The sequence below is a fragment of the Pleurodeles waltl genome, chromosome 1_1 (genome assembly GCF_031143425.1).
Source record: "Pleurodeles waltl isolate 20211129_DDA chromosome 1_1, aPleWal1.hap1.20221129, whole genome shotgun sequence".
Lineage (NCBI taxonomy): Eukaryota > Metazoa > Chordata > Amphibia > Caudata > Salamandridae > Pleurodeles > Pleurodeles waltl.
The window spans coordinates 568,668,967-568,689,915 of NC_090436.1; the positions used below are offsets into that span (position 1 = coordinate 568,668,967).

Here is a 20,949-nt window from a genome sequence, read left to right on the forward strand (position 1 = left end):
CCCAGAACTCCCCTTTTACTACATGTAAGTCACCCCTAAAGTACGCCCTGTGGGCAGGGTGCCATGTATGTAGAAAGGCAGGACATGTGCCATATTGCATGGCCTGTCCTGGTAGTGACAAACAGCCTAACTTGGTGTCTCACTGCTGTGAGTGCTGCCTTCTCATAGGATTGCATTAGAAATGCCCTGCCTTATGTGTAGGGGTATTGTCTGATTTATGAGGGCTAGCGTAGGCGTGTTTGGTATGGTTGTGATGGTGATAATAAATACTGCTTACTGGTGTGGGTGTATTTTTTATTACTATCACAGAAATGCCACTTCTAGAAAGTGCGCATTTATCTGTGCTTATGATTCTGGTGTTTTGCAGCTTGACTCCAATCCACGTCTGGGCAGAGTGACAGTTGGGGCTTTGTGCATACTTTTCAGACAGCCTGTACACAGGGAGGGTGGAGGTGTCACTGAGGTGCATCTACATACTGAATAGTCTTCCTGGGCTGAGAGAAGGGAGAGGCGGGGCACACCTACATTTGTAAAGGCTGTGCCCTGGCCTCACACAATAGGGTCGTTAACCCCCCACTGATGTTTGGAGCCTGTGCTGAAAGGAGAGAGGGGGCACTCCCAGAACCAGTTGTAACTGGCTGGAACCTCCTCTCCCTACCACTGTAAAACACTGTAAGAACTGACTATAAGTACAGGGGAATTTTCCCCACAATTTGAACATTCTTGGAACTTGAAACTGGACACAGAACGCTGATGAATGGACTCACCAGGAAACCGCCATGGACTGCTGCTGCTGTGCTGACCTGTGACCTGCCTGGTCACTAGGAGGAACTGCCACCATCTGCACCCCTTGTGCTGGCCTGTAGCTGGATCCACCAGCCCTGTACCTTTTTCTTGATTATTTGTTCCCAGGGGCAGGGTGCTGTGGCCCCTGACCCCTGCATAGATCTTTTACATCTTTGCCCAGGATGCTTTAAGAGAAGAAATTCATCCTTTCAATTGCTGGGCTTTGGAGGGGTCCTAGCGCTTTGAAAGCGCTTTTCTTGTGCCCAAGGAAATCACCGCCGCAACCCGGGCATGAAGGAAGACCATCGCGCCTTCCTAGAGCGCTTTATTTTGAGCCCTGAAATCACCGCCGCAGCCCGGGGAAGTTAATTTGGTGGAGCGCGAGGATCGCGCTCAGCTCCGTGCCCCCGGGGCACGAGAAATCCCTTTCCAAAATACCGAGGAGCAAGCCTGCTCCTAGCGGTGCTCCCGGGGGACGCGCGCTTTTCAAAGCGCCCCCGGGGCACCAGCAGGTCCCACCTTGGGCCGCGACGTCGAGGGAGAGGAGGACGCCTCTCCCTCACACGCAGGGGTCCCGGAGGACTCTCCTGCTCTGCAGCGCCGGGCGGCAGCCTCACTGGAGGCTCGCCCTGGCCCCAGCGCTCGTGTTGGCCCCCTCGCGGGCCAGGATTAGTCCACTTCGGGGTCTCCCATGGTGGAAGGACCCACGGAGGTCCAGGGAGACCCCAGGGTTTAGCGGGTCCCCGGAGGGGCCCGCGTTTCTGAGAGGGGGGAGCGCGAGGCGCCCCCCTCCACCCGCAAGGATTTCCCTGACTTGGGCCCCCCCTGGAGAGGGCCGGTGAAGGCCCGGGGGGCCCCCTAATGATCCCGGGTCCCAGAAGGGGCCCGCCAAGGAAGCAGAGAGGGTGCGTGCCGCCCCTCTCTATTTGCCAAGTTTAGGGAGGCCCCCGTTTTGCGCAGAAGGGCGCCGGGGGCCCCATTATTCGTTTTAGGCACTGGAAGTGCCTCTTCATCAAAACAGGTACTTTCTAAAGGGACCAATATACCGATACTCTAAAGTTCTTTTTACAGACTTTATTCATTGTGTTATATTACCTGCCTGTACTATGATGATTTTACAGATGTGTGCACATGTTCCTTTTATGGGCATGACTTGCTAATATGTTTCCCTCACTTGCCATAGGTTTTCTAATGTTACTACTATGGGCGTTTTATGATATTCTAATGACAAATGTGCTAATGTAATAACGTGTTTCCTGACTACTGCTTATGTTGCAGAATACTGAGTAACCTGTGTGTTATGTGTGACTACTGCTAGTTTGCAGAGTAATTAATGTGTAACGTGTTCTGACAACTGCTAAGGTAGCAGGATAGTACTGTTATGTGATGTTGGTCTAATAATTACGTTGTGTACAATACAGTGTATTTTTATATACTCTGGTGTTGTGTTTCCTTTGTGGTGGGGATATTGCGTCACATGTATGTGTGTGTTGTGCAAACGCTTTACGCATTGCCTCCGGGTTAAGCCTGACTGCTCGTGCCAAGCTACCAAGGGGGTGAGCAGGGGTTATCTTGGACGTGTAACTCCCTTGCCCTGACTAGAGTGGGTAAGTTCTGCCTGGCTGAGGTGCATACCCTAGCCAACCAGAAACCCCATTTCTAACAATGAGGCTATAGAGAGGTGTGGAAGTAACTATTTACTGTGGAGTCTGGCTTTCATTCTATGGTATGTGGATGCCCCTTGAGGAGCATGGCAGGCGATTTGTTCACTAAGGAGCAACGGAGGGCTTTCAATGGGTACAGTTCGGTACTGAGTACCTGCACTTCTATAATTTAGAAGGAAGAGTACATGCACTTCTTGCACTACTTCAATACATTTAATGGGAGAGTACCTGCAGTTTGGAGAAAACAGGTACTCTAAACAGTGACTATCTGCACTTTTATATTTCCATTTGAGCACTGCAGCTACCCACCTGGAGGTCGGCAATAGTGAGAACATCTCTATCCAGCCTGGAGGTGCTCTGATGCCAGCAATGCCCAACACATGTCGGTATCCCTTATACAGTCCTCCAGATTCACTCGGGTTTGGCCTCGTTATCAATGCTGTGGTGTGGAGTAGGCCAAGATGGCCACTGCTAATTGCTTGTTCTCAAGGGGATGCCTTCTCACATTTCCTGCCTTGCCACCGCTTAATGGCCTCTGAAGGTGGCTCCCTGCGGTCCGCTTCAAGTCTGGTGTCAGAGCAGGTCCCACCACCTTGGGTTGCGTGTTCTCTGAGCAGCCTTCATGGGGTAGCCCAGCATTGGAGATCATCAGCCGAAAACCATGCTCGTTCAGCTGCAGTCCACCCCCCCCTTTCAGCTTCTCATTTACTGTATAGGCCGAGGAAACTCAGATCGGAGTCACCTTCAATGAAAACATATTTGATGCTCAATCCAAGTTTCAAGAAATATGTGCACTGTTTTAACATGTTGTACAGTAACTGCTTGAAGCATAACAGCAATTAATTTTAAGTTCTCAACTTTTGTGATAGTTCCAAAGTATGGAATTCTGACTGGTGGCCATCTGAACTTGGCCCGCATCCCCAACTTAGTGCCGCTGTTCGCAACAACTGAGACTATTTTTTTGCTTTATGGAACTAATCTCCCAAGTCACCAGCACGTTTCTTCATACTATGAATGTTCCACAAGGTAATTTACTCTCTCCTGGCTAACTACAGACAACAGGTTCTACAGGCCCTCATACCGGTTTAAATTATTGTAGCACCTATCTGGGGCACCCAACCCATCTGCTGCAACGTCAACAACTTGTTAAAAAAAAATCAGTAGCTCATCTCATCCTTGGTATCCCTCTTGACTCCTCAGGTTCTCACCTTAATGATTTTCATCAGCTTGCAAAATCTAGGCTAGCTCGCTAAATCCAACCGGAGTCTGTTGCAAGTGCTTGGAGTATGTCACTGTCCTTTTTACAGAACACTTCTACTTTATCTTTAGTATCATTTCAGGCCTCGCATATCTGACAGATCACTTTATTGACTCCCTTTGCATCCGGCTGGAGATTAAAGCCTTCTCTCATGGCATGCCCAAACTTTGGATTTCACTTTCTCTTCATAGCCACTCTATCACCCATCATCTACACTTCCAGCATCACATCCAAACGTAATGTTACATAATGGTTTGGCAGCACGAGTCTTGCCCTTATTTTCCTACAGTGTCACGTTACTTCTGGGCAACAGAGGCCTTACAGATACAAAAACAAAATAATAAGCTCACCCGCCCCTTATCTCCCTTTTAGTGCAATGTTACTATATCACAACACTGGCTCTCAGACACTTCTGGACTATTAAATGGGAGCACGACTTTTGCTGTCACTGGCACGAAACTGATGTTGACTGAAAAAAAAAAAACGTCATTAATAGTGTGTGAGATCCTCATCAAATGAGGCTTTGTCTAGTTACAGACAATCTAAATATTTTGTCAGTTAGCTGTGGACGGTTATACTACAATATCATGCAGTGGGTTTGTTTGGCCTTATCTCACTGCTAGAATATTCAGGCCAAAAAGGAAGAAGAAAAGATGGTTAACAAAAGATGTCATATTTAGAAAAATCGAAGAAATTACATTAAATATATTTATGAAGAATACCCATAATAACTTGTGGGGAAAGAGTCGTTTGATATTCTTGTTCTCAAGTCACATTTTCCTACATCAGCGAGAAGGGGAATTTTAATTTGCTATGCTTCAAAGGATCTCAGCGCCTCAGGACTATAATGTACTGTGAATCAGACCTAGAGGAGTCAGGAGGAAATCCTCACCGGGTTCAACAAATCCAGCTAGACAGGAAAACATGCCACTCGGAAATCTTTTCTGTCGGCCTAAAAGGCAGTGGTTTCCATCAGGATGAACGACAAGCATTATTACTGCAGGATCTGAAGGAAACAAACAGAAATAAATTTGTGTTATTTATACAGCATCCAGCAACAGGAAGCACTCTCAGCTCAATATCAATTTATATTAAAACAGAAGGGCCACACAAAATTCATTCCCCAGTGCAGATCCACTTGCCCACTAATTCCAGTACAGCAGTTGTTTGAAAAGGAAGTCTATCAGTGGTAGCTGTGTGTGATGGCTGAGGGTCTGGGGAAAGGAAGACATTCTGCAGACTAAAATAAAGGAGTCACCTTACTGGTGTATTTTTCCTCGGATCTGACTCTCTCATATTCAGTGTGTGGATAAATTCCACAGCAGATGGAAAATAAAGGCAGTAAAACTTCCTGACAGCATATTATGTCTTCCAGAGTAAGCTTCAAGAGGGTAAAAGCTTTAGAGCGTGTGTAAAGCGGTCTCAACTCTCTGACATGCATATGCTTAGTGAACGACACTAAAGCCAAAGTTTCCATATCTCTGGTGTTGAGTCCTCTCCCATGCAGGGAGCGGCCGCGGGACAAGGAGGGTGCACTTCATCTGGCAATGGTTCACCACAGACAGGACTGCATTACTGCCACGAAAAGTCACAAAAGGGGGGGATAATGGGTCACAGCTGAAATATAGGTGTCTTGCTTACAGGCCTGAGAGTTCCTTTTGGCTTTCCTCAACTGTGATTGGAATTCCTATCTGGATATCACACACGACCTGTCTTCTGTCAGTCTAGTCAGTAGACCAAAGGCTGACCCTAACAGTTACTTCGTATGGTAGAGAGCTGGCATTGCATTCCAGAAACGTACAGGAATCCACAAAATATGATGGCTTAGTTAAAAAAAAAAAAAAAGCAGTATGAAACAGCACCTTTCTGTAGTTAGCTTAAACGATCCTAAGTAAATTTAAACCGTAGGTTAAGATTGAGAAGCTGTATGAAACTGACATACATTTACTAATCTCATACATCCCGGGCGATAAACAAGGGGGATATGCCAGGATTTTATGAAATCGCCCAGAGACATTGAAGGTAGTTTTCAAAATGGCTGTGTTTTTACTTTCTGCCTTCGAAAAGGTGCATTAACCCAGATCTTGTGTGACAGTTGGGAATACTAAGGAGAAACTGTGTAGTAATTTTTTGCTTCTTAGCCATATTTTAGTCAACAGGTGCATTTACAATTTCAGCTATAGGAGTGTTTAGGAAACTACTTCACAGAGGCAATACACTATTGGCTGAATCTTGTCATAAGAACGTTTACTGTTGTCATACAAATGCTTGTGGTTCTGCAATGAAACACAAATATGATGGGTGGATTACATGCAAAACTCCCAAATACTGGAAATTACTCAGGGCAGCATTCCAGTCAGCACTGGTCCTTCAAGAGAACCAGTCCAGTCCGGAAAGCCAAGCCAGGTCCCCTCATGATGGGACCACAAGCAGCCCAGACCACCTTCGGCACTGTTGGCGTTATCGGTAAGGTGCAATTTTGTCCGTCTGGAGAATCATGGAAGGGAGAGAAAGACAAACGACTGCAATGAAGCTCGAGTGTTTGCCAGGCGTTCGAGACTTCTGCAAGCATTACACCCATCGCCCTTGTGCTTCAGTTATTTATTACAACAGGACACTCGTAGTTATTCGGCTTTTAAAAACAGCTCAATGTACCTCCACAGCCCAAAGTGACATAACCAAATTTGTTTTTACAATATCAGTCCTAGGTAGAATCCTCTAAAACAAGTAGCTTTGTTTTAATGTCAGCCTTACCGACTCGTGGGTATGCCGTATTATGAACACCTTGGAGACTGGCACATTTTTCCCTTAAGCATGTTCTTTTGTATCCACCTTCGTCAATCTTGGTTGCGCTTCCACATGTTGCACAAAACTTGTAGCGAGTATGCCAGGCCAGAACCGATCTTGCTTGTGCTACCACTCCTTTAAAGGACAAACAACAATCAGAATTGCAACGTTACCCTACTAAAATAATCCCTAGTGCGATTATAAAAACAATCACGTGCCTCACAAGTGCCTATGTGATCGATCTAGGTACACAATATTGTGGAAGTTATCTAATTTCACCATCAGCAACAGCTAATACTGGAAAGCCAAGAAACAATGTTTTTTCTTGTCAATTCAGTGCAATAAAAAGAGCGAGAGCTAGAAAACACATGCCCTCTCAGAGTGATTAATGGGGGAAGCACTCAAGAGAGAGCCAGTAAAACATGCACTCTTATGGAGTTCTAAACCAAAAAGAAAAACATAGTTCTGTGTACGTAAGCAGTGGAAGGATGAATGCCACTCAATCATAAGGATGGTAAACAGGCTATGCTTCCGCACAGGGACAAACACAAGAAGAGGAAGGCATAAGAAGGAAGCAAACAAGAGTGATAGCTGGCTTTGCTAACGGTAAGCAATGGGCAGGCTCTAAACCCACTGTATGTTCTTGGGATGCCCACAAAATATTTGTTTGCAGCCAGACAGGTTGTGCTATCCGGTAGGTTGGCCTTAAAGAGCACTACTTGAGCTCCATCAGCAAAACCCGATAGCAAAAAAAATCTACAATGTTACCATCCACAAAATGCCATGGCCTTGACCGACAGCTCATTCAATCAACAGCAAAACAGGAAAAACACAGGAAGCCAATGGCTGCAGGGGGCTGTTCAAAGTTCACTCTCTAAGTAGTTCTGATTGTACGTTGCCATGAGATACAAACTAAAACAATCTGTAACCAGATCTAAATTGCTATTTAATGTGTTTGTTCTGGTATGTAATTGTAATTTATTAGTTCTGTATACATATTTAACAATATTGTTTCTTGCTTTAATGAAAATATTTTGTAATTTCATGATCAATTGGGAACTTATTGATGGAAAAGCAATGTTTTACAAGCAATATCTGTTCTTCTGGCTTCAAACATTATTGATAAACAGTTATATGCCCACTCATGCAAGACAGTAAGTATACAAAACAAAATGTACCTCTTAATGATCTCATGTAGAGTTATGGGGTATTACGAATGAGTTCAATGCCACTCGTTAGAAGGATAGAGATGCTGAACAGCTTGCTCCCATGTAAAAAGCTACAACTGACTGCTGCCAGTTCTACAGAGATACCAGCCATATGGGATCAACGAAGACAACAGCACACACACGAGCGGTGCATTGTGAATGTACGTGACAAAGCTAAGTTCAGGCTAATTAACTAGATCTCAGGACCTGCTTTAGTTATACTTCGTAATGTTTTCTGTTCCACCACAAATCCCTTGCATGCTTCTTTTATTTTTTGAAGTAACACCCTTTTCCCTCATCTTTGCCGATTTTCCAATGGCGGCTGCCACTGAATGGAGGAGGCAGGGCGGGGTGGGGTGCTCTTGGGAAGGGGTGGAGGGGCTGTAAAAAAAAAAAAAGAATATTTACCTTCTTGGGGAGACGTTTTTGTCTCCCCACCATCCTCGCACTCTTCCCAGCTGCACACAGGCTCCCAGCCAATCACAACACTGCTGTCACCAGCATGACAGCAGCGTCGTGATTGGTCTGAGTGGCCTGCTTCACCGCTCAGACTGGAAGTGGACGCCTGTGCATGTTCTCCACTCAACTGTGCAATACAGCCGGGTAGAGAACATGCAAAGTGAACATGGCTGTTTGGCCAGCGCAACATGGCCGGCCAAACAGACATGTGCACTTTGTGGTGCACAAACCCCTCCTCCAGTCCTCCGGCCCACTCCAGCCCAGCCCACCCCCTTAATCCCAGGAAAAATAAACTGATAATAACATAGCATTATTATCATTTCATTTTTCCTTTTTCTACAATCCAGTGGGGCGATGCCCTAACGCGTTAGTGAAGGAGCTTCCCCTGCAATTTTCCCCTTTCCTCAATTTAATCAGGAACGGACACTGTCAATGTCATGGGGATGTGTTCATACGTTTGGCTGGCTATTAATGTAACAATCTTACTAGCACTCTAAATCCCTGGCAGCTCAACAGTGCTGAGGGTTCTGCCTTATCTATTCTCCTACCACTTCTGCCCTATTCTCTGCTGTGCTGCCTCCTCTTTAATACTAACATTTTCCTCACCATAAGTCAACTAAAGAATATACCAGTTACTCACCTCTCAAGTTTGCTGGCTTTTTTGTGATGCCCTGTCCGCATGACTGATTATTGACCTGGAGATAACTTTAGCTATCCAGCAGCCTCTTATAATTGAAAATATATGTCATACATATACACACACGCACATAGATAAATGCATACAAAGAGTGGCTTTATGTTACATTTCTTCTTCTATTAGTATGTTCAACTGTCATTTATTTTCTTCTGTACTCTACAGCAGGCAGCATTGGGGGGGGAGGTCCATTCTTTATCCTTTTTATGGTCTCACCTACACCTGGACCAATTGTGAACCATACAATAAACAGAGTGGGCATTATGCCTGTCCATCACTCATGACTGGATTGCCTGCTTATTTAGCTCACTTTCCTGCGTCCGATGTCCTCCCTATACTTGATAATTATTTATATCCCCAAGGACCTTTTCGGTCTTAGTGTTTAAATTTGATGCCATATATCCTTCCGCTTGTGACATCAGACAGCTTTGGAGAGCATGTGGAGGACTATTCTCTCTCCCTCTCTCTCTTCCTGGTGAGATATACATTTTTTTTGTTGACTACTCCAAGATAACCAGCCACACGTGGGTGGGGGCATGTTTGAATGTAATTAGTATACCACAGATTCATACATATTTGAGTTTGGCATCGACGGACATTAATTGTCACAATTTCTTTTAACATTTTCTCAAAGCATAGGAATCTAATTTCAAAGATGGCCACCAAGAATGTGTACACATTTGCGATGGCCTTCCAGGAGGGAAAAACATGCATTGGTAAAGTCAAACATTTTCACTGGCGAGACCTATTTACTTTGCCAATACTTGTTACTTTTTTTACCATCATTATGTACATTATCTATGTATTCATTTTACAGTAATTCAAAGCCAACAGTATCTTTTTTTTATGCCAATACAATTAATATTTTATTCAGTCAATCAATCAACATTTATGAAAAGCACAGCTTATCACCCATGGGGTCTCAAGGCTATAGCTGAGGGACGCGGGTCAGTCGAAGAGCCAGGTCTTGAGATCCTTCCTGAACTGAGCCAGCAATGGGGACTGCCTGAGGTGGAGCAGCATTGTGTTACAGGTTTGTGCTGTGAGGTAGGAGAAGGATCTTCCTCCAGCTGTATTCTTCCGGATCCTGGGGATGGTGGCGAAGTCCAGCTGTGCTGAGCAGAGTTGCCCCCAGGGGGCGTAGAAGGAGAGGTGGTGGTTAAGGTAGACAGGTCTGACGTTGTGTAGGGCCTTGTATGCATGGGTCAGGAGTATGAAGGTGATGCGTTTGACGACGGGGAGCCAGTGTAGGTCTCTTAGGTAGGCAGAGATGTGTCAGGAGATATCCAGGATCAGTCTGGCAGTGGCATTCTGTATTCTCTGGAGTCTTGCTTGAAGTTTTTTTGTTGATTCCGGCATAGTGTGCATTGCCGTAGTCGAGTTTATGCTGATGAGTGCCTTGGTGACTGTTCTCCTTGTGTCGATGGGGATCCGCTTTAAGATCTTCCGAAGCAAGCAAAAGGTGTGGAAACATGCTGAGGAGACGGTGTTGACTTGGCGGGATATGGACAGTGATGAGTCGAGAATGATGCTGAGGTTGCGGGCATGGTTGGTCAGAGGTGAAGCAGTTCCGAGACTACGGGGCCACCAGGAGTCGTCCCAGGTGAAAGTGGCAGGCCCCAGGATGAGGATCTCCGTCTTGTCTAAGTTGAGCTTGAGGCAGCTGTCCCTCATCCATTCAGTGACTGCCTTCATTCCATTGTTAAAGTTCTTTTTGGCTGTTGATGGTTCATCAGTGAGGGAGAGAATGAGCTGAGTGTCATCTGCGTATGAGATGATGTTGAGCCTGTGGTGTCTTTGGCGATCTGGGTGAGCGGGGTCATGTAGATGTTGAAGAGGGAGGAGCCCTGTTGAACTCCGCATCTGGTTTCCGTCAGCTTAGAGGTGAAAGGTGGGAGCTTGACTCTAGGTTCGGTCAGTGAGGTAGGAGCGGATCCACTTCAGGGCTTTGTCGTGTATGCCCGCGCCCTGTAGTCTGGTGCACACGGTGGTGTGGGAGACTGTGTCGAAGGCGGCGGAGAGGTCGAGTAGGATGAGGGCAGCTGTCTCGTTGCGGTCCAGTAGGGTACGGATGTCATCTGTGGCTGACAAGAGGGCAGTTTTGGTGCTGTGATTGCTACTGAATTAGGACTGGGAGGGGTTGAGGATGTGGTTGGCTTCGATGTGTCCTAACCCCTTTCTAAATAGCCTGCTTACTGAGAAGCACCAGTCAGTCCTACTAATACTATATGCAATGTTAATTTCATTTCAATTATAAAGCTGCCCTGTTTAAGGAGCAATATTTTTCTATTTTTTTCATTTTTGAGGCACATGCCAGTGATAAAAACAAAAAATATATAGAACTGCTGCATCAGCCTGCCAATGTAGGACATTATGCTCTAATAGTTAAGAGCTATGAAAGAGACTACATGGAAAGAGGTCTACAGTATGTTACATCACCAACTAAAATACAGTTTCCAGGTGACTTAGCTCTAGGTAGGTCTTAAACCCATGGCACAAGCATCATAAATCTATTGACTATCTAGTGATACTTGGTTCATTTGCAACACTTTGCTGGTCATTTTCTGTCACCAGGAAATCTTAAAGGAGTTTCAACAGCCCACTGTTGAAATCATATAGGCTATGCTTGCTGGACCTCTGTTTCTGACAATCTCTTCAATTATTCTGTCCAACATTTTTGGAGAGTGCAATATACTTGAATTAAAATATAAAGAGGTCTCTACCTCTACACACCACTGGTTGCAAAACCAAACCATTGCATATACTAACATGTCACAGGTTTCTGTGTGGTATTTTTTTAAATTTAAACTACACCAACAAAAATATCACTAATCTGCCCTTGGATGTGTAGTAATGAAGAGGCGAGAGGTTGCATTAGGTACAGCTGTATTCTCTCATGTTTCCTCACAGAATATCAGTTAACATTCACCTGTGCTTCCAGCCTAACTCAACATTCTAAAAACGGTGTGCGCCAATTGCCGCACGCACGCACACACAAGGGTAGACAGAGAGGAATAAGGGAAGATAAGACACACGAGTTAAGGACTTAAACAATGCAAGGAATGAGTGCGAAAAGACAGTTCGGAGCATCTGCTCCGCCCTGATTTTTTGCTTTTTCACCACCTGGTTTTTGCCCTTTTACTGTGAGGGAGCCTCCTAGTCAGGGACTCCCTCACAGTAAACTCATGGAAAAATGGACTGCGCGTGTGACCACCAGTGCCACCTTGCTAAGGAAAGGCTGCTGTGGCGCAGCAAGAGTAGGACGCGTGTGCACCCAAGTAAGGGCTGCGCGGGGAGGGTTCCTGGTGTGCGCAGCCCAAGAACTGTGCTTAGGGAGTGTGGCACAAAAGGAACTTTGCAGAGTGGGTGGTGACCCAGCGTAGGCCTGATGAGATGGGTGTACACAGAGGAGCGATAGTCCAGTACATGTCAACATCAGAGTACTTACTGTCTTTTCACTGTAGGGTCACTCCTTTCAATGTCAATGGGAAAGAGTAGCCTAGGGCTTAACTCCGGTCCCCTAGGGCCCACAGAGACCAGAATCACACCAATGTACACCCTAACCTGTATGAAAAGAATGATGCAGCAAGTTACAAAAGCATAGTTGTACAACTTACGGGTCATCCAAGAATGTCATCTTTCTCTGACTCAGCTCAGGATTAGGGTCAATTACTGCTCTATCCAGCTTCCTGAGCAGGGCCTTGCATCAATCAGTCAGCTGTCAGCCCCTGCCAGGAAATGGGCGGAGAAGCCCTGAAAGGAATGTTAGGAAGAAGGGGCTGAGTTTCAGAGCACATGTGGCCCTAGCTCCTGGATGACGCCATTTTGAGTTATCCCAGAAGACTGTGCAGTGAGGTGGGGACAGGGGCAAGGAAGTGATGTGGCACATCTGGATTAGCCAGATGGGCAGACAGGCTGGACAATTCCACCCCCACTCGAAAGGTCCTGCACAGGGTAGAGCTCTCTCTTTTGGCTGTGCTTCACTGCTGGACACAGACTGCAGCCGGGTGGAATAAACAACTGGAAAGAAGACCCCCCCCGACAGCCCCCTGGGGCAGGGACTCAGCTCCTGAAGGACTTCAGGCCCAGCGAGGCACAGGCCAGGGCCAGGTAAACTGGTTCCCTTACTCCACCTGAGGACTAGTTGGGGGAAAGGCTGGGCTAGCGCAAGGGGAGCGCTAAGCCCAGAAGAAAAGGAGGACCTCCAGAAGGAAGGCAGGGAGTCAGTGGGACTCTGTAATCTGGGACCCTTCTAGGCCAGGAGGCAAGGGCCATCACCAGGAATGAAACTACACGAGAATCATAAAAATCGGCCCTTGGGGGCCTGAGATATTCCACAGAGAAGGTCTGTGACCTTTGACCTATGCCCGAGCGAGTGGCAAAGAGTGTGGGGCTCCGCTGCTGCTCCGGTCGATGCCCCTGGGGTGGACCAGGGCCTGGGGACTGCCCCAAAATGAAGTAAAGCCGGGGCCGCAGTTGCGACCCCCGTGAAGAGGAGCTAGGACGGCCCTGGTCCCCTCCCCGGGGCCCCACAGAGAAGGAAGGCAGGGAGCACAGTCACGCTCCCAGCGACAATGGCGGAAGGGGGCCTCGGACCCCATCCTGGGGCCCCGCCAAGAAGAATGGTAGGGGATGCCATTGCGCCCCCGCAAAGATGGCTGCTGGCTGAGGCAGTGCCTGCAGATGAAGCTCAAGCCATGGAACATCGTTGCGCTCCCCGAAAAACTGGAGCCGGGGCCCCAGATCCTATCCCCGGGCACCACTAGGAAGAGGAAGTCAGGGGGTGCCATCACGCCCCGTGTGAAAAGTCGACAAAGGGGCCCCGGACCTCATTCTGGGGCCTGCAAAGAGGTCAAATGAGGAAGGGACCTGGATGCAGCAGAAGAGGTTGGGGAGTGCCTTTGTACTCCCCCAGGCGGCTCTGATGGTGCTGGCCATGCAGGAAGTCGGTGGGAGCAGCCGGGGGGGGGGGGGGGAGGCGGGCTCCCCGAGCCACTCCCCAACAGCACTCACCTGACGGGGGTGTCCAGGTAGGACTGGACACCCCTCAGCAAGAGGGAAGCTGGAGGTAGCCTCCCAATGATGCTCTCCACCAAAGAGGCGGATGACAGGGGTGTCCAGGTGGGACCGGACACCCCCGACCCCCAAACACTAGGGCAGCCCGGGGTAGGTTTGCCGTGCTGTCCTCCAACAAAGCCACCATTCTGGGGGTGTCCAGGTGGGACCGGACACCCCGCAAACCACGAGGAATGCAGCAGCACGAGACTGCATGACTTGAAGCAAAGGGGCTCTCCCCGGCACAGCAGGTTAGCCGCTCATTAGGTGTGCATATATTCCACAAGGCCTTGCAAGGCCCAACGTCATTCTGAGCTGCGTGCTCAGCTCGTGGTGGCCCCAGGAAGACGGGGTCACCACCAACCAAGCGCCCATTGCCAGGGGGAGCTGCAGGACCAGCGCAGCATCCTCCCAACGCAATGTTTGTGTCCCCACCCTAGGTTGGGTGGGACAAAAGAAATGTAACCATCCAAGGGTTACAACCAAATGTAAAGCATCAACATCTTGGAACTTTTGTCTTTGTTTGTGTGACTGCACCCTTTAGGGGCATAGGATGGTATTACACAAGGTTAATCCAAGGTAACCAAAAAGTAATCTAGAAGTAATCTTCACTTATTAAGGTATGTAAACCTGTCTCTATACGTTGCTTGTTAATGCTGATTTGCGTAATGAGACGGATAACCACTTTCTCGCACAATAGATGTACTTATTTGCCAGATTTTGGTGCTCTCACTCTACATTACTGTCAAATGTTGCATTGGGATGCCAGGGATTGTTTTGCCATGTGGGTTGTTGGATTATATTTTCCCTCAGGGGAGACATGAGAAATTACACATTGTCATCCAAGAATAAGTCCATCAATTTGTGTATATTGGTAAAATGTTGCATAGTATTGAGTAGTGCGAGTGTGTAATAAATGTACTTTTATTTTATCAAAAGAAAAAGCACAGCCTGGACAATCATTTATTGAGAGTCATGCTTGTGTGCTCAAGAATGGGGATTACGAGCCCACAACACCTCCCCTGAGTAAGCTTTGGACTGCTCTGTAGCGCTAATCTATGAAAGTCAAGCGCTACAATGGGGTGTTTGGTTCCCAGTGGTGGTTGTGTGCGGACCCATTACTTGTGCAGACCACACAACTAATGACCCACCTTGCAACAATGAGTTTACAGAATATTACATTTTTTCAACAATTAGTCCAATACATAATTCTTTGAATCTGATAGGTGGAACAATTGTTCTTTTGGTCGAAACAGTACCACTTGGATTGGCAGCGTTATTTGCATAAATTTCACTGTTGGGACCAGTATCACATGCTTTACATTGTTCACTGCTGTCTGCATTATTAATTAACTTTGGAACATTACTTTGAGTAGCTTTACCATCAACTACTAGTTTTGAAGATCTAATTCTGACAGCATTTGATCAGTTCCACCACTGACCATTGTCTAGTAAAACAGCAGTGACTTTTGTTTTAACCTCACACCTTGGTTCACTATATCTGGTTGTGTTTGGTCGTTTTATAGGATATTTCACTCTTACCATGTCACCTGTACACAAAAACATTTGTTTCACTGCAGTTCTAGCATTGTTGATGCTGCTCATGTGCTTTTGGCGCTTATCCACTAAACTTCTCACTGTGATCTCTTTTTCTCTCATGTTCTCATGTTCCCATTTCTTCCATGCCAATGACCAGTATAGTTGCAATTGTGTAATGGTCACTCTTCCTCTGAGCAACTCAAAGGGAGTTCTACCTGTAGTATTGTGCGGAGAGGTGCAGTAGGGCCGCAGTCTTGCTCTAAGGGCCGCTTCCATGGGAATGTGAGACCTCAAAGCCATTTGAACGGTTTCTTTGATTAGGCGATTGGCCTGTTCGACCTGGCTGTTGTTTTGGGGAAATTACAAGGATGACTTTATATATTATATGCCATTCAATTTCATGAACGTAACTAGTTCTTGGGACACAAACTGCACCCCATTGACAGTGACTAACTGATGTGGGAAGCCTTCCTTACAAAATAATTCCATCAGGAACTCAATCACTTGGAACGTGGTGGATTGAGATACAAATCTGACCTCAATCCATTTGCTGAAATAATCTATCTCAACAACGGCAATTTTTATCCAGGGACCCTCAAGTAATTCCACTCGTGCCATGGAGCACATGTGTGTCGTCATGGTTTTATTTTCCTGTCATCCACTCTTTAGTAATGGTGCTACTGGACTCATCAGTCAAGCAAGCATGCAACCAGCAAATTATCATTCTCAATCTCACTACAGCCTGATTTATCATCACAGGCGGCTTGCGACTGGTGGTCAGCCGAAACATTCATTCTGCTGAGTATATGTTCCATCATAATCTGGTACTCTTGTAATTTGCACGCCAATTTGCTATTCTTGGGGACGTTTTACCAGAACTTTTTCGTTCTAAAATGCCAAAGGTTTATGATCTGCACCAATGATAAACTCTTTCACCCCACAGAAAACTGTTACATTTTGTAACCGCCTAAACACAGGCTAATAACTCTTGCTCAATTACTGAATATCTTGTCTCTGGGCCTCTAAACTTAACTGAAGCAAAGGCAATGGTATTTCACACTTGCATCCATGGTTACAATACTTTGTAACAATTTCATTGAAAGACTGCAAGGATGACACCAATTTAAATTCTCTTTTTAAGTCCTTCATGCTCTGCTCACACTTCTCGTTCCAAGTAAATTCAGTGTTTTCCTTTATCAATTTTCGAAGTGGTTGTACCTTCATAGTGCGGTTTTGTATGAACTTATAGTGGAATTCACACATGTCCAGGAATGATGAAAGTTCCTACTTATTACTTGTGGCAGGAGACCTTGAGATTACGGATTCAGAGCTGGTTTTGTTCAAACACCCTGTTGATCTATAAGGTGTCAAGGTATTCTACAGTCCCTTTGAAAAATGTACATTGTTTTTTTTTGTGTCAGCCCGCTGTCCTGAATCCTTTGCAAGACCATCTTTAACACAGATATGTGCTCTTCCTTTGTACTGCTGTAAATTAATATATCACCTTGGAATGACCTTACAGCTTCCATACCAGTGAAAAGCTGGTTCATCACACGTTGGAAGGGAGACGACGCTGAGCATAGACCAAAAGGCATACTGCAAAACTGCTAAGCTCCCTCATGAGAGATGAATGCTGTTTAATTTTTTGATCCTTTTTAGCTTTGTCCAGTGTCATCACCATCTCGTTTATTAGAATGAAGGGCTGAAAATCATCTATCAAATGGCGATTGAGTGGCGAAGGTCAATGCAATTAATGAATAGTGCCATTTTTCTTTTTTTGGGATGACTATGGGTGATAGCATTCTGATGCCTTGATTGGTTCAATTATGCCAATGTTATACCCATCCTTGAGTATGTCTTAAACATTTGTGTACGCTGACAAGGGTATAGTCCTGACACGCTGTTTGACAGGGATCGTGTCTGTTTTTAAGATTATTTTGTGTTTGAAATCCTAATTTTTCACTTAATACTCCTTTGTACTCCTCAAGAAGTGTTACCAAATCATCTTCTTGGACACTGAAAACACAATGACGTTGACATGGGTTAATCATCCTTCTTAGTTTTAGCTGTTCTACCCAGCCCAAGATGTCGACATTGTAGTGCACCACAAAAACCTTTATGAATATGTTTTTATCCTTGAATGACAAACATGCATTGAACACCTCTTCCAATTTTATTTTAAGACCACCATCGGCTCCTGGATTAATTCTGCTGGCTGTTAATGGCGCTATGCATCCCAAATTATTGTAAGTGTCCTTTGATAAGATAGTGATTCTGGGTCCAGTGTCCACAAGCATCTCCACATCTTCTAGATTCACACAAACACTGCACTTGGGTTGGTTCTCAGTATCATTCTTGCGGACGATGGCTATAAGTAATTCTAAATGTTCTATAATTTCAGTGACACGGGTTAAGGACTTACACAATGCAAGGAATGAGTTTATAGAATATTACAGCTGCCATGGAGGAACATCTGTATCCTACAGGATGTTTTACTATTTATTCCACAATCTGTCCTCTTTAAAATATTTTAGTGACAGCTACTACTTTCTGTGCAAAAAGTAAACTTATATTTAAGGACTACTTTTTTAGTTGCATAATTTAAATTAACACTATGAGCTTACAAACATAATTTCATTTTAGCCAGCAAGTCTTCTTATTTATCAAACTGGCAGCACATTTTGTTAGCAGATATCAATCCCATTTGTCAGGCCACAGGACAAGCAGGGACTACTGGTCCTCAGCACTTGGGGTTGTGATCGTTTGCCTCTGATGTCCCAGGGTTCGTCATTTATTGGCTCAGCAAATTGACAAGAAGAACCCCTACAACAAGCTCAACATTCAAGAGTGTAATACCTTGACTGTCCAGCCTAGTGCTTATCTTTGTAAAAGAGACGTACTTTAATAGGAATTGGGACGGGAAAGTTCCTTGCATCGTGATAGGCACATTCCTTGACCCAGTTACACAGCTGCAGTGATATCTGTATCCTTGATAGCGATTTTTGGTCTTGAGGAAACACTGATCGTGCATGTGAGTTATGACCGAGACCTGTCTGAAGGACTGTGGTTTTCTTAGACTGGGAGAGGTGTTCAAAACGCTACCGTCAAGTGGTGAAAAGCTACTGCCTTCACCAAGAGGTAGGTAGCATGAGAGTGATGGTGGTGTCAACATACTGTGTTTTTTGTAATAAGTAGAGTGAACAGGGCGTTTTAACTATGTCACGAGAAGGGTGTTCCGGTCTACTCTGGTAAAGTTCTGCTTCTTTCTGTTTAACTCACCCATGGCCTACATTAGATTGTGTGCCACACCATGATGCATGGTGCCATTTGGAGAGTAAGTGCACCAGAAAATATTGTGCATCGTTATCTATACATGAGGGGGTATATTTGGGCCTGTGAGATGGTACTGCATGCGAGAGAAAGCTTGAGGTGTTGCATGAGCACTCTGGCATTTAGTGATGCCCTGCAAGGTTTTAGTACATTGGAGGCTACACACAAGTTTTTGTGCAGAAGAATGTGTGTCTGTGTGTTTGCGTGAACCCAGCACATGGAAGATACTGGGGTCCATTTTGGGAGACCCAGGTCTTGCTTGCAGAGCAGGGAGAGGTAGAGGTTATCCCTAAACAGATTTATGGATTGCTGGATTCCCGAGAGGTGGGTGGGACACACATTGGAGGAAGGAAGAGCCAGGGTCAATAGGGGTTCTTTGATTCTGAAAATCAAAGTGGCCTGGGCTCATCTAAGGAAGGACATGGGCTGATAAGAGAAACATCAAGAGAAGGGTTCAGGTCCTTTGGTAACCTTTTAATGCACATATCACTGACATCCAGATGCAAACCAATAGAGGAATGGACACTTCAAAAGGGGCAACCCCCAGAACAGGAATTTCAAAGACCAAATTAAGAATGTATCTGGGAATGGATTATAAAAAGAGGAACTTGAAACTCCCAAATTGTCAAACTGAAGCTCTACATCAGCATAAAGCAGCTCAGCACAAGTTCTGTCTGTTGTGACCAGAACTGGAGGACCAATGGTCGGCTAGTTTCCCAGGCTGGGTGAGGGGACACCACACAGGAGGGTCAGAATACTTGCCTGGAGCCTGAAGTACCACCTGCTGCCTTATCAAAGACCACCGGGCCCCTTTGAAGTGAAGGAGATCGATGGAGAGAGGAAGCAAGATCCAGTCATGATTTTGTTGCATGGTTCTGGGGAGTACAATGTGAAATTCTCACCTGTTAGGCCCACTTAACCAATCGGGCTGCCAGCCCAAGTGCCAAAGTCTGTGATCCTCTTGCATGGTGGGGCCATGGTGAAGAATAAAGGGTTACCACCCTTGGTGCTGTGCTGTGGGAGGAGGTTTGTCGACAGATACAGCACCATGACCCAGAGGGCGCCAGCGTATTCATGCTGCCTGAGACCCCAGTTTAGGAGGAGGGAGGGAGGGGTGTGTGTGAAATGGTGGAAAGAAACATCCGTCGCCCTGTGCATGCTGCTGCGATTCTGCCTATGTGTCAGGAGAAAGGAGGGACCTTGCTCTGATTGAAAGAGCTCAGGCAATGATTCTGCTACCTCTGCCGGGTCTCCTTGAGAGGATTCCAATAATGCCTACATCATAGTAGGCCAAGAAAGCAAGTCATCTGTCACCCTCTCGTCTCAGCGGGTTCTCTGCATGTGTGCCTCCTCTACGCCCGCCCACTCAGGACTTGGACATGTCTTTTTTTGTGTGGGGAGGTTTCTAGCACTCGGACAACCTATTGCGCTGGGAGGAGTCCCTACAGGTATTGTTTGATCGTGTGTCCTCCTCCTCCTCCTCCTCCTCCTCCTCCTCCTCCTCCTCCTCCTCCTCCTCCTCCTCCTCATGCCCATTGTGTGTATCCTTCAACAGTGCCCTCTCCCAGCTAGACTCTCCATCTAGCCAATGTATGATGTGTTGAAGATGTGCCACCAGATAATAAAGTTTCTAATCTGGAACCTCCAACCTGCCTCCCTTTAAACAGTATGTAGGTTTATTCTACAGTGCTTGCCCACCCAGAGGAGGTCTATACATAATCAGTCAAGTTCATGGAACACCCTTTGTGGGATCTCATACGTGGCTCCCTACATGATGTATACGTATCGTGGCAGTACCACCATTTCTACTAGTGCTACTTCCCCATTAGAAATAGTCTCAACGTGTTCCAGAAAGCAATGGAGGGGCACCGTTTGGAAATTACACATCCCATATTCAGCTTGCACAATTGTCGTTCCCTGTGGGTGAAAAACACTGTCCTTCCTCCATGGCAGCCACGCATATGGCAGGCAGTCAATCGGTAGTTCCCTCAAATGTCCCAGCGGCAAGAGACAGAATTTTTAACTTGTATGCCCAAGAATTCCCAGAATTCACGTAGGATAGTAAGCAAGCTTGGGATGATATGTCAGGATGGCGTAGGTAGACCATGGTATCGTCTACATACAGTGACACCACATGTACTGTGCGGCCCACCCACACATCCCAGCCAT

General features: G+C 46.1%; 1 protein-coding gene across 3 annotated transcripts in view; it reads right to left on the reverse strand.

Annotated features, from left to right (window-relative positions):
- NUDT12 (nudix hydrolase 12) overlaps positions 1-20,949 on the reverse strand; it is a 129,585-nt gene that overhangs the window by 45,081 nt on the left and 63,555 nt on the right. For all 3 annotated transcript variants that reach the window (XM_069226231.1, XM_069226238.1, XM_069226248.1), the window contains exons 4-5: positions 6,463-6,630; positions 4,601-4,714 (exon numbers count right to left, since the gene is read on the reverse strand). In XM_069226231.1, the coding sequence (XP_069082332.1) occupies positions 4,601-4,714; positions 6,463-6,630 (282 nt within the window). The remainder of the gene's footprint in view (positions 1-4,600; positions 4,715-6,462; positions 6,631-20,949) is intronic.